The sequence below is a fragment of the Argentina silus genome, assembly GCF_951799395.1.
Source record: "Argentina silus genome assembly, chromosome: 5".
NCBI classification, from domain to species: domain Eukaryota; kingdom Metazoa; phylum Chordata; class Actinopteri; order Argentiniformes; family Argentinidae; genus Argentina; species Argentina silus.
Window position 1 is genome coordinate 4,722,068 of NC_139659.1, and position 16,406 is coordinate 4,738,473.

A 16,406-nucleotide genomic window follows, 5' to 3' on the forward strand; every position below is an offset into this window, starting at 1 on the left:
CCCCCCCCCACACACACACACACCTCCATCCTCCACCTTCAAGAATAGATTGGAAGGGGCCAGGTAAATTGGAACAATAACTCAGACCATTAGTGAATTAGTTTGTTTTTAAAATCGGCCATTGATTCCTTCAGCCTCTGCTGATTGGTTGCGGGCCTAGCAGGGCATTTAATTATCGAGCGGGAGGCTTGCTGAGCCGCATCTGCTGAAGGTCAGAGTGCCACTCCACTCCTAAATACAGCAACAAATGAAGAGAGAGAGAGAGAGAGAGAGAGAGAGAGAGAGAGAGAGAGAGAGAGAGAGAGAGAGAGAGAGAGAGAGAGAGAGAGAGAGAGAAAGGGAGAGAAAGGGAGAGAAAGGGAGCAAGGGAGGAGAGAAGAATCCAGTACAAATGAAGTTAGCGCCGCCGCCCCATTCCTCTGTTACTTCCCAGCAATTGCAAGTGGCAGGCCATTACCACGGCTGTCCAGACATCGCTGCAGGCTGGGTTAGAATCATTCTCATAATTCTGGTACTCCCGTGTGGATAGGGTGAATTTTAGACCCCCCCCTCCCTCCTCCTTTTGCTCTTCTTTCCTTCTCCTCCCTCCATTACTTTCCACCATCCCTCTCTACTTGACCCACTGTCCCATGTGTGCATTAACATATACCATATGGTAAAGTATCCACTAGAGCTGTCAAGCCTTTCCACTGACAACCACCTACAGCTTTATGTCACTGCTACCATTACTGCATACATTACCCATACACCACTGGGACTGAATGTATTCAACAACAGGACCCCCGATAAGAGTATAGCAAGGGCTATATCAGTGCCTGCCCATAAAACACACAGCTGAGTGGAAGAGGAGGGACTGCATAACCTGTGTCAGTATAAAGCAGCCATTCACTAGTCTAGCATTGGATGGATAACATCAAAGCTGACTGAAACTGGAATCATGACCTGCACCATATATGTTTATAAACCAGTTATACTACCCTAGTAGCAGCCTATAACCTATCAGGGTGATTTTCAAATGGACACAAGCAGATTGGCAAGCGTAATCTTAGGTTTGAGCCTGACTTGCGCTCTTGGCCAATTAAAAGTGACAATATGATCCGCAAACACCTCAACATATGCTTCACAACATATGCTAATACGATATTCACACCTTATGCCTCCATTTTCTAAAAGACTTATGCACATACACCCCTGGAAAAGTTGCACCATCGTACTTGAGAAAAAAAAAAAGGCATTTCAGTTATCGTCAGACTAAGGCGCTTCTCTTTTGATGATGCATTCATTTTCCAACTTTAAAGTAAATATTTGTCAACTGTTAAGGCTAGCAAATGCATAATTTAATTTGAGGTTGAAGTTTTTCTGACCTGGATTTCCCCCCTTCCAAGTCACAGTCCATTGTAAAAATATATGAGTGAAATTATTTATGCGCTCACCTCTGTGTGCAGCATTGTAAAGTCTTGAACATAGCTTCTCAATACAATCAGGACAATGTGCACGTATGTGAGCGCTTAAGTTTCTTTGAAAATCGTCCTGTATGTCTCTGACAAGGGTTCGGCTGTCCCTGTGGGAGAACTCTTTGAAGAACTCTTTTGGAGGGGAGTGAAGCTCTGGATGCATAGATTAAAAGCAGACTGGAACTGAATCTATGTCCTACAGTATGCACCAAACAGTCATAGAGTAGCCTAGCACTAGATGGATATACACTACATCCTCTGTCCCCTAGAGACTGCTTCTGCTCCATGTCTGTTAGATACAGTGTACCTGGAGGTATAACCTGTATGTGTCATAGCGTTACACTGGCAGTCATAGACATCACCATCAAGACGTGAGGCTGTATCCATGACCTACTGTCTCCTAGTACTGAATTGTCTGAATGAAACCCTCACACACTCTGCCAGCTCCACATGGAGATGCAACCTCTGCTCCTTAGAGACTGTCCTTCCTTCCTTCCTTCCTTCCTTCCTTCATGTGGGTGAGATAAGTGTCTACAAAGCTGAAGGCTTCATTCTCCCCTGTTCTCCAACCCTCCAAGGGACCAGGGAAGACAAACAAAAGGGACAAGCCTCCCTGTTCCTGTGAACTTTGTGGAACAAAAGAGGTGAGCTGAGGCCTCAACACAGGGGACAGAGCCATCGATCGACCAGCAGTCTACGAGGCCCGCATGGAGAATGAGCTGCCTGAATGAGCCAGAATGGTAGGCCAGTTGGATTGTGAATAAGGCCGTTTAAATGAGGGCTCGTGGAAACAAACCTTCCTTGTTGTTTTCGTTTTATTTGCTGAGGCAGACTTCCTCTCTTCCTTTTTACCATGGTTATTCAGGGACACATGTGAGCTCTCTCTTTCTTTCTATCTCTCTCTGTTGCTCTCTCTCTCTCTCTTTCTCCTTCTCATATTCCCAGACGAAACAGGGTACTGGCTCTTACACAGCAGGAGAAAACACAAACCAAGCATGGAGAGAGGGAAAGAGAGGGGGAGAGAGAGAGGAGGGAGGGGGCGTCTGATGTTTCCCAACGCCTCTGGGATGAGTCCACCAGGATGTCTGAGAGCAAAAACTGGCCCGCCTGTGTCCTCAAATCACACAACTGCACCGCAGCCCTCTTTATACTCCAATCACACATAGTATGGTCTTTAAAGATTGATTATTATAGTAGGAATCCTCAACTTTCAATGCTATTTCACATTTAGAACCATTTTTTTACAGTGTATGTCTGGTGTGGTTTTCTGTCAGCTCTGAATATGAATATCTGAAGATACTGTAGACACAGACTCCGCAGGGGGTACAACGATAAAGACAGTGCTGATAGCTTCCTCTGCCGGGATGAGTGAGCTATGGGGCCCGCGTACAACAGAGCAGAAACACAGAATAGCCCTGGCCTGTCAGACAAGACCCTGCTCTGAGCCCTTTCACAAGGCGTACATTTGGAGCAGTTAGTAGTGGAGTGCAGAGAGGGAGAGTGGGAGAGTGCTGCTGGTCTGAACACTGTCTCAATATCCCTGGGCCAGCCATCAGACGTGCACACACACAAGCACACTCACACGCACGCACACACACACACACACACACACACACACCTGCATCAATGCAGAGATGGAACAAAGCTAGAGCATACTTGTCTGTGTGAATAAGGACATCAGTTTGGAGGATGAATCCTGTTATCTGTGGAGGAGGTAGAGGAGTGTGTGTGTGTGTGTGTGTGTGTGTTTGTGTGTGTGTGATAGCTAAGGTCAGCATATTCAGTGAGTCATCCTGTCAACACTGTGTGTGTGATTGTGTCTCAGCCAATGTGTGTGGGTGAGAGAGCGAGAGCGAGAACTAGAGAGAGCAAGCGAAAGAGAAAGAGAGAGAGAGCAAGAGAAAGAGAGAGAACGAGAGAGACAGAGATAGAGATAGAGATAGATAATGAGTGAATATACTGTATTAATATAATAATAGTTGGGGTGTGTCCGTGTTGTTGTCTGTGCGTGTGTGTGTGTGTGTGTGTGAGTGAGTGTGTGTCACCCTAATTAAATTGTGTGCCTGTACACAATAGTACGTATTCCCAATTGCATGTCCTGGTTGACACATATCAGAGATTTTTAGAGGATACGTCAACTTAATACAAGGCATTACCAACCATTAGCAACAATGATTTGCAAATATTGTTGCGCTATTTGAACCAGCGATCTGCGGGTTGCAATGCATGGTTTTTACTGCCTCCCACACCTCACCAGCCTCCTTATACAGTGTTCAGCTTTCTGTCTTCACCTGCCAGTATAGCTATATGCATCAACCAGGAAACACAATTGGGAATTCGCACTATTGCACTAACATGATTTAAGTAGGAGACCAGTCTGGTATAACTGCAGGGGGGCTGAGCGGCTGGTAGCTGGTGGCAAGATGGCAGTGCCAGGGTGTGTGTGTGTGTGTGTGTGTGTGTGTGTGTGTGTGTGTGTGTGTGGTGTGCCAGGGCGTCTGTGCAGGCTTTGATCTCAGTGGGCAGAGACAAACAGAGGTGATCTGGATGACAGATATGAAGCGTGTTCAAATCCTGTCACTTCAGTTGCCCTGCAGTCTCTTCTCTGTTGGAGTGGGCGATGTATACAGCTGACCCAGCCTGGTGGGACACACTGTTCTCTGAAAGACTTTTTTTTTTCTTCTTCTCTGAAGTCCTATACAATGTCACATGTTATCACGTGTTATCTGCCAGCCTAAAATATGTTGTTGTTTTGTTGTTTTGCTATTTTCATTGCTAACTCACAAACACAACATCATAATATGTATGTTTTCCAAACTGTGAGTAGAAAGATAACAATGAAAGCAGCATAAACCACAACCCAATATCAGATTGAGCCATGTGGCCTAGTTTACCATCCACATATTCTCATTTATATTAAAGGGAGCACTGTAGAATGGCCTTTGGTTTATTTTCCCATTAACATTTTCAATAATACATTTTCAATACAACGTTAATTTGGTAAGTGGCCATTTGTTAGTATTATGGAGACACATATGCATGGATGCATGGATGCAGGTCACGTGCAGGAGCACAAACACACCCACCCACACACACACTGCAGACGTGTACACAAACACACACACATACACACACACACACGCACACACACCCACACACACTGCAGACGTGCACACAAAAGGTGGGCAATATGTTTTGTTTCTACTTCTCCACACACGTAATAGTATTGTATTTTTAATCCTGCCCCCCCCCCCCCCCCCCATCTCGACTCTCAATTAGATGATGCATTGTTATGTTCTGACAGCCAATATCAAATGAGTCTAAACTAATTAGACTAAAGCAGGCCCCATTAAATTACCCTGCAGAGTATTTGTTATTGCTACAGCAGTCTAGATTAGCAGAAAAGCAACCTAAGTCACCCTTTGTTCGTCCCAGTCTCCATTCTGCAACCATAGCAGAAAACCCTGCAATAACTTTGCTGTAGTAGCTACACTAGGTGTTGTTATTGATGTATCTATTTTTTTCCATGAGCTGCATGCTATATTAGGCATAATCCCACAGGGTAACATTACATTCAATAGACACACAGTCACAGGTTGTATTAGTTCCAGGTGAATATTGGTCTAGATGGGCGAGACTGAGCTTTGGATGTGCTTGAGGCTGCCCTAACCACACATGCTATTGAAATATGACAGATCAATCAATCTGATGGCTGATATTGATTCATATAATGATTTACCATAAAAAGGAAAAAGCCCAACGCCTGTGCCAGAACACTATCGCTATCACTAGCTTTCATAACCCCTCACCCCCCTCCCACAGACACACACACACACACACACCACCCCTCTTTACACGAACAGATTAGACCAATTACATTTTCCCTCCTTTTTTAGGACTTATTGCCTAATAAAGCATGAAAGAGTGGAGAATTTCTGCACACAGTAGCACTAATTTGATAGCTTAGCATAGCCCTCTGTTACTGTCCCACAGCCAGGGGCCAAAGTTCTGAAACGCAATTACAGATGAAAATGGCTTCCTTATCAGTAAGTAAAGACATGACTCCACACACTGCCTGGCAAATAGATAATGATGTTTCGCTGACATCCTACAATGAGTAAATGTGTGATTTAAATTCTTGTCAGAAATGGTTTAAATTCTATCACAAATTATCCTGGCTATGGTTATTATTTGGTAATTGATGGGGGTCATATCTTTGGATTCATGCAATGTAATAGTGTCATGAAATCTGATCCAGGAAAGAGGGAAGCACACATGCGTTATGCTACAGTGTCTGTATATCATAAGGATTGGTATATATTTAGCAGTGATGAGAAGTTCGGCTCTTTTTACTAAATCAGTTCTTTCATACTGGTTTAGTTAAAAGAATGAGATTTCCGATTCATTTTGATTCAGTAACGCTAAAAGCCCTCTTTCAAACTAAGTGAATGTACCACAACTTTCTCATTCACCGTTAGTCGGAAACGGGACCCTGCGTGCAATCTCTAATTGTCTATGGTCTCAGGAGCGCACACATATCCCGCATTAATCATTATTTTGGAATAAAAATAAAACTACTCACTCGAATCACTAAAAAGAGCAAATTCTGAAATACTTGTGCTAATAATTCCCAGTCTTAACCTTCCCAATGCATCTCAGAGAGATAATCAATGTTTCTTAAGTGAATGATCATTTAATGTTACGGAAACCACGACTGCATAGAGAGGGGACGTTCTAACGATCCATGAAATTTCATGCCGATAGACAAAGGTTTGCTTTTAATTTATACCCGAGGGAACAGGGGAGACAGCATTCTTCTCCAAACGTTACCATCTGATGTCATAACATATCATGAAGCAGCCTCTTAACCTTGTCTGAACTTATCATGGCACCAATTAGTCTGCCGAGAGAGAAGGCCACACATCCAGGGATGTAATTCTTTCTTATCTGCAAAAGGGCAGCGTTCCTCGTTAGCATGGAGAGCTGCAATCTGGGTCTGTGAACTCAGAAGTAGGAGACGAGGGGTGAAGTTTCAGGAGGAAAAAAAAAGCAACGACGACAACAACAACAAAGAAATGAATACACAAATCATATTGCATTAACAAACAGCCTTCCGGTGACACTGTCTTGTTCAGTTTTTGTCAACGCGATTAGGCTAATTCTGTTCGGATTTGTCGACTGGCCCATTTCTCGCTCCTAACGCATCATCTTTTTTTTCGACTTATCATGTGTCTAATATTTTCTTTTCTCTATATATCTCTCTCACCCCCCCCCCTCCTTCTCTCCTCCCTACTCCCCTCTCTCTCTCTCTCTCTGTCTGTCTGTCCATCTCTCTTAGGTCTCCACAGAATGGAGCGAGAATGAGCAGAGAGCGGCTGAAAGAAAAGCATGAACTGGAGGTTTATTGAGGTCATCTGCTTCCTGTTTATATGGGACCATATAACAGTTCAGTCTTCCCGCCACGACCAGTCCGCCGCCGCCGACCAACATGTCACCAAGCAGTTTGATTGGCTCATCTCCGACCGCGGACCTTTCCACCACTCTCGGAGCTACCTCTCCTTCGTGGAAAGATTCCGCCAAGGATTTACAACCCGATATAAAATTTATAGGTGAGTTCACTTTCTACCCGTTGCGTTCTGGCTCTGATGCCGAGGGGTTTTTTAAGACACTTTCTACCTAAATGGTTTTTCTATTTTAAGGACTCTGTTTGGGAATGACTATACAAAGGAAGGTGTTCTGTGTAAAAGTTTTGTGTAAAAGTAGAGCTCCTTTTTACACCGTCACTTACTCCCACTCTCCAGAATGTTGGAAAGCTTTCTCATTTAATGAGAAAAACACTGCCCTGAGATAGCTGTTAGTTAGTTAGTTTTCCTTTCCTTTCCTAAGACTCTGGAGCTTAAATACTAAATAATATTATTCCCTCAATGTTTTTAATATTCACACATTGATCGGCAAATAATCACCTCTCATAAATAGCCTATAATAATATCTTATCCTATTTGCTTCCCATCCCAAAACAATGCTCCAATAATCCATAGCTCACTGGTTGGCTTTGGTCTCTATTGTTGCCACAATAGCATAGCATTGCAGGCTAACTTTGTATGCCTGCATTGCATTAGAGGAAGAAGCTTAATTGCGTTATAAATAGGCATTGTTTATGCAATTCCAACTATTGCGGTTATTAGCCTAGCACATTGCGGCTAAAGGGATAGAGGGATAGACAGCTGCAGAGTGATGGAATCAGAAGAATCCTCCAGCTGATTGGCCCTTCAGACACTATTGAATGCCTCTGGGTTTATATCTGTGTTATGACAAACAATAGACAGAAGCCATGGATTGGCTGTCTGGATGAAATAAAGCATCTTACTGTATTTACACACTTTACATTAAGTTTGTCCTATTTCTGTGTAGTAACTCTGTAATTGCTGAGACAGTACAGTTAAATGGTTCATGTTATTTCACAAGTGCAATAAGGACCTGTTAATACAATGTTATTACTCGTGTAATTACAGTGTAACTACACAGGCATAGGAGTGACCAAACATAAAGTGCTACCTAACAGTGTTGATTCTGTTGCTGTATGTTTTAGTGGACTTGTTTGTCCATTATTGTTTGCTAATGCATGGTCGTAGTGTGATGGAGAAACTCTTTAGGGCTGCTGAGTTTATCGGTAAGTGAAGACCCAACAGTTAAATGTTAAGTGCAGCTTCAGGCAGGACAGTCAGTGTAGGATGCAATCATTGTATTTTTTAATACCACTGTGTTTGTCATGCCTGGTTGTGTGTGGGTTTGCCTTGAGGGACAGGATATGACATTGATCAACATTGACAAGTACAGTATAACACACACTCAAGCAGGCAAACACAAATACACACACACTTACACACGGCTGCACGCACACACAGACACACACACACATACACAATCACACAGACACACACAGACACACACACACACACACACACACTGTATACACATACAAACAACTACAGTATTCCTCGCTCAAACTGGCTAGCATCCTAGAAACCTGGCATAATTGTCAAAAATGTTGTCGTGTTGCAGTTGGGAGACCATTGACACTCCCCTGACAAGCATCAACTTTCACGTATTATGCTCTCCTAAGCGCCACACGGTGTGTTTTCAGATGCATGAACAGTCGTTGTCGGACTCGGAATATCATTCCTTTGATTCCCTCTCTCTTTGCATTGCAAATCTCCTTAGAATTGACTGACAAGGTACGGCAAACAGAGAACTAGGAGCTTCTCTTCCCTTTCAGAGGGAAGTGCTTTGATTTACGTCTACAAATGTCTGTAGTCCTGAATCCAAGAGAGAGAGAGAGAGAGAGAGAGAGAGAGAGAGAGAGAGAGAGAGAGACAGAGAGAGAGAGAGAGAGAGAGAGAGAGAGAGAGAGAGAGAGAGAGAGAGAGACAGAGAGAGAGAGAGAGAGAGGGAGAGAGAGAGAGAGACAGAGAGAGAGAGAGAGAGAGAGAGAGAGAGAGAGAGACTCATCATCAACAGATTATCAAGCGTCTCTCTCTCTCTCTCTCTCTCTCTCTCTCTCTCTCTCTCTCTCTCTCTCTCTTTCTTTCTCAGTCTCCTTCTCTTGGTAGCCCCTAGCAGCCTGCGGTCTCTACCCCCTACCCGCTTCCCTGTCTTTATATTGTCACATGTAAACACTGCATTTGCATAATGTGGAGTCTGACAGACTGGGATGGCACGTAGAGGAGAGAAATCTCAGACGTATAACAAAGGTAAATGATTCCCACATCCCACACTCCTCTTAGGGGCCCCGTGCTGCAGTCATGTGTGGGCCGCCGGTGATGACGGTTCGATTCATAAAAGAGAAGAAGAGTCAAGGGAGGAGGAAGAACGTTATGCATTTTGGCAGGGAAGTGCGTCTTTGGCAAGGCAACACACAAGGTTGCGAGGCAGGCAGGCGGTTTCCTCTCCTCTCATCTCTGTTCCTTATCAAACAGTAGGAGGCATTGAATTCAGCTGTCAATGCAAGGTATCGCCTTGCTTGTGACAAGACAATTAAATCTTGTATCAATACTGAGCGGAATACAGTGCACTTCTCATTAAAAATTAAATCAGAAAATCTGCAAGCACATCTGTCAGACATCTGCACGACTGTCAGGTGAGACGGGAGGACTCATCCGTCAAGTGGATGCACGGCTCATCCGTCAAGTGGATGCAAGGACGTGGTTGAAAACGTAACTTCGCTCCACAGTCTTAGGTTTCTACAGGGGTCTGATATGATCTGATGTACATAATGTCTTTCTGATTGATGAAAAGCTGCAATGCTCCCTGGACCTGCCATCATGGGTCTATATTCAGTGTGTCTCGGTACAACATGTGCAAATGCAGATAATACGACATTTAGAAGACTTCAGTGCGGTGAATACATTCACTATGAATTACTGTTGGCCTTGTAATAACTTTGCCAAGGCTTTTATTTACACTCACTGATTAAAGTAGTATGCTTTCTGTATAGAGCCAACAGAACCTGTTAAACAACCAAACGCTACTGTCACATTTTCAGTGTTTGCACATCAAACACCAGTGGTGTTGGGCAAATATGAAATAAGCTTTTGCAAAAATGAATGGCGTGTCATGAAAACTATCCAATTATCGATGACAAGTATCCAACTGTGAAATTGGCATAAATGCTCCAAGAACATGGATTATTACAACACAGAAATGGAATAATTTGTGATTAAATACCAAAAGCTGTCTCAGAGTGTCTCGCCTACTCTCCCATCCAAGGTTCCCCAACACCTTACGGTGATAGCTGGTTGCAATCTCCCAAACCCGTTCTCCTTTCCACCTCTTTTTGGCTCAGAAAGAAGTAAGCAAGTCCAGAAAATAAAGAAATAAATAAACCCTCAACGCTAACTGGCAATGAGGAGTGAATCGGTTTGTAAATTTCCCCATGGAGCTGCCTCTGTCTTTGCGATTTAGTGGTTGAAAAGTGGTTGAATCAGATTCGCAGGGAGACAAAGCATCCATTCCATTCCTCCCAGCCTCCCTTATGAAGAGAGATTACCCCCTAAAGGCTGTGTGCTGCTTTTGGACAATGCCAACCAGATCTGCAACAAACAAATCTCCCCTCCTATCTTCAATAACCTGGGCAGTGTGCCTCCATCTGGAAGCCAAACAATACGATTTAGGAGGACGCGCCGCAAAGGTCACCGTCACTTGGAGGGAAAGACACACACACTCACGGCGGGGCTACGATAACCCATCCTCCTCCTCCCCCCTCCCCCCTCCCCCTCACCACCTCCAGAGGTACAGGCCTACGTTCCCCAGGAATAATTGGAATGCTTTGGTTAAATAATCTGCGGCTGCCACGTGGCGCTGTCGATTGTAATCTCCGACCGGAGTGCTCGTTTTCTCTCACTCCATCCCTCCTTTATGCATATAATATGCATGAGTGTGTGTCTTGTACAGTATTCATCATGCGCCAGACAGCCACTTTCAGGCATAACGGCGTGTCACAGTTTTCTTCTGAGATTGAATCGCTATTGACTAGGGGTATCAATCCATGCTGGAGTGAGTGGTAGACCTGAACAGCCCTGCCCCCCCCATCTCTCGCTCTCCTCTCCCCCCCCACCTTCTCTCTCTCGCTCTCTCCTCCTCTTTCTCTGTCTCTCTCTCTCTCTCCCTCCTCCTCTCTCTAACTCTCTCTCTCTCTCTCTCCCTCCTCTCTCTAACTCTCTCTCTCTCTCTGTCTCTCTCTCTCTCCCCCCTCTCTGTCTCTGTGGTGGTGTAGTCTATTATGAGGTCGCCCTTGTCTCAGTTGACGATGCGCTGCTTCTGTGTGTGGTCATTGTTGGCGGGCCTCTAGCTCAAGTCCTCGTGTGGCGTAGAAATCCAATATAAATGCAAATCTGCGTTTGCCATTAATGCATTTTAAAGGCTTCAGATCAGCCTTGTACAGTAATCAAAGCAGTGAGACAGAGGTTGTTATTTAAAATGAAAATGTTTATGAAAATGGCATGGCTCTCATTGATCGTGCCTCGGGTTGGGATGGGAGATTGCGGTGCGGTGAATGAGAGGGGTGAGGGAGAGGCTTACCACACGCTGTCCTTGTACCCTGATGCATCACCAAGTGAAAATCTATCCAGGGTTGGAATCGATTAGGCCTTACAACGATCTACAGAGCAAACATTCCGGCAAGGCATCACTCTGATGTCCACAGTAATGGCTGTGTCAGAACCACTCCTGTTTTTTTGTTCAGTTTTGTTTCGCCATTTTTTGCAAACGTTTGATTTGTGATCGTCATCAACACGATTATGAGGGGGAAAAAAACACCGCCTGGCGTAAATAGTTTGTTTGCCTGCGCAGATTGATTCTTTGCTTGTACGGCAGCGACGCCGTCATCGAAACTGCTGTCAAGGTCAAGAGATGTGAGGCTGTTTATTAAAGATGACAGGCATGGAACCGATTTTTCAACAAATGCCATTTTCTCAGAAGGCCTCGGAGCCCCTAACTCAACAACTTTGGCACTTGGTGCTCAGCACTTTATAACACAAGCTTCATCTGTGGAGCCATATTTCATCTGGAGTGGGAAAGCTAGAGATCCTCAATCTCACTGTACTGACATAGACACACACACACACACACACACACACTCACTCACTCACACACACCCACACCCACACACACACACACACGCACACACGCACACACACACACACACACACACACACACACACACACATACACACACATGGTTTGCCCTTCATTTCGCTCCAGATGGAGTACAACTCCATGTACTCCATCTTTTTTTGCTGGATATCCAGATTTGAGTATATCCACCAGCATTAGTATGTGTCCTACTCTTTTGATGAAAGCATGTTATGGTTGGGTCTGGTTGCATGTTTGGACAAATACATCCGAAGCCAATTGGCAATATTGGTTCAGCTGCTCTTCACCCTTTTATAAAGCAAAGGTCTGTATTTTAATCTCTCCAGCCCTTCTTTGTTTTCTTTGTGTCAGCCAGGGGAGGCTGGTGGAGGTAGAAATCAGAGGGTTCCACTGCTGTCATGACTGCAGAGTCACTACCAATCTTCCGCCGTAGATTGAAGACCATCTCTTTAGGCTACATCTTAACGGTCCCTCCTAAAGACCTCTTCATCCCCACTACCCCCCTGTACAAGTTTCTCTCCTGTTAAAAAAAAGAAAAAAAAGAAGTAATTTTACCTTCTTCGAGCATTGTGACTGCCAATAGCCCCTGGATAAAGGCGTCTGCTAAATGCCGTAAATGTAAATGTAAAAGGGTAGGTTAGCTACCACTCTTCTCAAGCTAACCCCCAGCACATCACAAGCACATAGCTTTTAGCACGTAGCTAACATCTTGTGGGCAGGTTTTGATGAGAGACAAGACATCCTCGTTCATTTGCAAGCCAATTAAGACCTGATTTGTCTAATGCATGGAGATTATGCGTCCCTATAATTGAACATTTCCTCGTCAGCCTTAATTAGATGGTCTTCTAATCAGTTCACAGGAGATCACCTGATCAGCCTTATTACTTCTAGCGTTTGATCTTCTCCTACAGCCCATTCCCATGTGCAAACAGTCTGTCCTGGTGAACCTCCTCTTTACACCGCTCATCAAACAGTCTGTCCTGGTGAACCTCCTCTTTACACCGCTCATCAAACAGTCTGTCCTGGTGAACCTCCTCTTCACACCGCTCATCAAACAGTCTGTCCTGGTGAACCTCCTCTTTACACCGCTCATCAAACAGTCTGTCCTGGTGAACCTCCTCTTCACACCGCTCATCAAACAGTCTGTCCTGGTGAACCTCCTCTTTACACCGCTCATCAAACAGTCTGTCCTGGTGAACCTCCTCTTTACACCGCTCATCAAACCGATATCGCCCTCCCTCTTTACTCACTCCTTCATTCACCTTTTGGTCTTCTGTTACTCTCCTTTACTAGGGCCTCCCTCTATCCTCCCTCCCTTCAATCAGTCCATCCCTCTATCCTCCCTCCCTCCAATCAGTCCCTCTCTTTGATGCTTTACGTCTGCCTTTCATGTGTGAAGTATACACCATTGTGTGCCGCGGTGATGCAATATGCTGTTAACCCCTCAGTAACAAAGTCTGGCTATTGATCTGATCAGGAGGACAAAAGGAAGAGCACCCACTGAAGATGACTGAACTCCTTCGTACGTTCATCGTGAACCGTCTGTCTGGCCTGAGGGTGTTGTAGCAGGGTCCTTTGTTTTCGACAAGACTGGGTTTTTATTTTTTTGTCCCAGACTGACGAGGCCCAATTGAATGAGTTTGGATGATCCATCAGTAATTAGAAAGAGCAAAGGGGTGGATCATTTAGATGCAGTCGGCAGATTTGCTGAGAGGTGAGGGGAATGTTTAATTCAGGGGGGGCAGCCACAGTCCACACTGCAGAGAGAGAGAGAGGGAGGAGATGAGGGGAGAGTGGAAAAGAGAGAGTGCATGAGAGAGCAGGAGCAGGGAGACAGTGAGAGAGGGAGAGAGAGAAGGCATTAGAGGGCAAAATGGTGTGTGTGTGTGTGTGTTACTGTGTGTGTGTGTGCGTGTGTGTGTGTGTGTGTGTCTGTGTGTGAGAGAGAGAGAGAAAAAGAAAGCGAAAGAGAGAGAGAGAGGTTGGTAGATCCGGCGTCAGAGAGAGAAGGTATAGGGTGGGACAGGGTAGACAGGCAGGCTGACACTGAGGTCAGAGTCAAGGTGAAAAATAATCAGCAGCTCCCTTACGACACAACGCCATCTGAGCAGCACACACAGGAAATCATTATACCCAGCTCCCATCTGTGGTCACTTAGCTTCCATGGCAATTTTATATCCATGACACCAGTGATTTACACCACCAGAGAGCATAGTTTAACTGTTCCGTCTACTGCATGATCCACACTATGTTTGTGAGCAGTTTTATTGCACCGCATCAAAACCAAAACAACAACATCTCTATCGAACAGCACCCCCAATTATAATCATGGGCTGGGGGAGAGGAGGGTGGGGGGTGGGGGAGAGGAGAGGAGGGGATGCTGGGGAGAGGAGAGGAGGGGAGAGGGAGCCTTGGGGAGAGAAGGGGTAGGCTCCGGATAAGGAAAGGAGGGGAGGCTGGGGGAGAGGAGGGCGGGGGGTGGGGGAGAGGAGAGGAGAGGAGGGGATGCTGGGGAGAGGAGAGGAGGGGAGGGGAGAGGGAGCCTTGGGGAGAGAAGGGGTAGGCTCCGGATAAGGAAAGGAGGGGAGGCTGGGGGAGAGGAGGGGAGGGGATGCTGGGGGAGAGGAGAGGATGAGAAATTATAAGGAGGCTTAGAGAGAGGAGGGGCAGAGGAGGAGGGAGCAGAGGAGGAGGGAGCAGAGGAGGAGGGAGCAGAGGAGGAGGGGGCAGAGGAGGAGGGAGCAGAGGAGGAGGGGCAGAGGAGGAGGGAGCAGAGGAGGAGGGGCAGAGGAGGAGGGGGCAGAGGAGGAGGGAGCAGAGGAGGAGGGAGCAGAGGAGGAGGGAAGTTGAGGAAAAGAGGGGGAAAGGAGAGAGGCTCAGCTGTAAGTTTGGGAATCAACAACGCTGATCTGGGGAGGGAGTTTCTGTCACATCCCCTCTCCAACCTTCCGATAATCAGCCCCCGTCGTGGGATTAGTTAATTACTGACGGAGAGAGGCCCTAATTAGAGGGAGAGGCTTAGCAGGATGAAGTGTCAGGTTTAAGTACTGACTAATTCACTGCATGGGACCATGCTGCCTGGCTACAGCGGTCCCTCGAGACTCACCGATGACATCACTATCACCCCTGGGAGGGTCACAATCAGAGATGGGCACATAATGTACAGTAAAAACTGCACCACAGATTCACCACAGATACCCAGATGTCACACCCTAGATACTGCAACATATTTAAAATACTCACCATGTATTGTATGTATATCTTGTATTTAGGTAAGGTGTATTTGAACATTTAGGATGTTTATTGTATGTGTATAACACTGTTGAGGCCCTGTGTGGACCAAGCATCTCGCTGCTCTGCTCGCAGAGTATGTGACAAGAAAGTACTTTTGAATACCACAGTCTTCAAATGTGTTTCATAGATTAGTTATTGGAAACCAGAACCAAAAGTATCATAGATAATAATAATATTTGTTCTGTTTGCTTGTACATAACATACATACCACTCATTTCATAGAGTCCCAGTTTTCCTCCTATTATGTTCTGTGGTATATGGCATTGTGGATTTGATGTGGACCTGGTATTCCTCTTGGATGTAGGGCATCAGAGGGAGTTATTACATGGTGTATTGAGACCAGCAGCAGATGCATGGCCTGCAACACGCAGCATCTGGAGCAGCTGGCGAAAACATTAGCTTCATTTTACTGCATGCTTCACTTGACCTTCATAATGTCATGTTTTTTTGTTGTTGTTGCAGAATCGCTTTTTGAATGCATTGTTCTTGTGGATCAGCACACAGCTAAATCTGAAGATTATTGTTTCATCAGTCAAAATGAATGTGAGCCATTCGTATACCATATTATATACCACCTCAAATTTATTATTTCCAGAACCATACCAGTGTCTACATATGTGAAAACTGTCATGTTCTATGTTCTGTAGTCAAAAAGAGAAGAGAAAAGGTCCCCTATGATGTCAACATTTTTACCCTTAATATCCAAGAGGTAGAGACATACTCTCAGTACTGTCACCTTGACTAAAATAACGTCACGTAAAAAGCCTTCTGTGGAATTCAATGTAATACGACTCATCGTCACATGACATCGTTTCTCTCTCCTCTAATAAGCAGTATATTGAGTTTACCTAAATTAGTTTTCATGCAAACCTATCCCTCTCTCTCAGGCATGTTGGTCAGCAGTTAGTCCTTACTTCACCATTTTAATGAGATTGAAAAACCCCCCACTCAGGTCGCTCTCTCCTAGATCTGATTCCAGCATCATGTCCCGTTTAAGACTCTAGATTA

The 16,406-nt window shown here is 45.1% G+C and overlaps 1 protein-coding gene across 1 annotated transcript in view; it reads left to right on the forward strand.

The window, feature by feature from the left end:
* Positions 1-6,842: 6,842 nt before the first annotated feature.
* Positions 6,843-16,406, forward strand: part of brinp1 (bone morphogenetic protein/retinoic acid inducible neural-specific 1) — a gene marked incomplete at both ends in the record, with an annotated part of 59,397 nt that continues 49,833 nt past the window's right edge. The window contains 1 exon segment of the mRNA XM_083669821.1: positions 6,843-7,063. Coding sequence (XP_083525947.1) covers positions 6,843-7,063 — 221 coding nt within the window.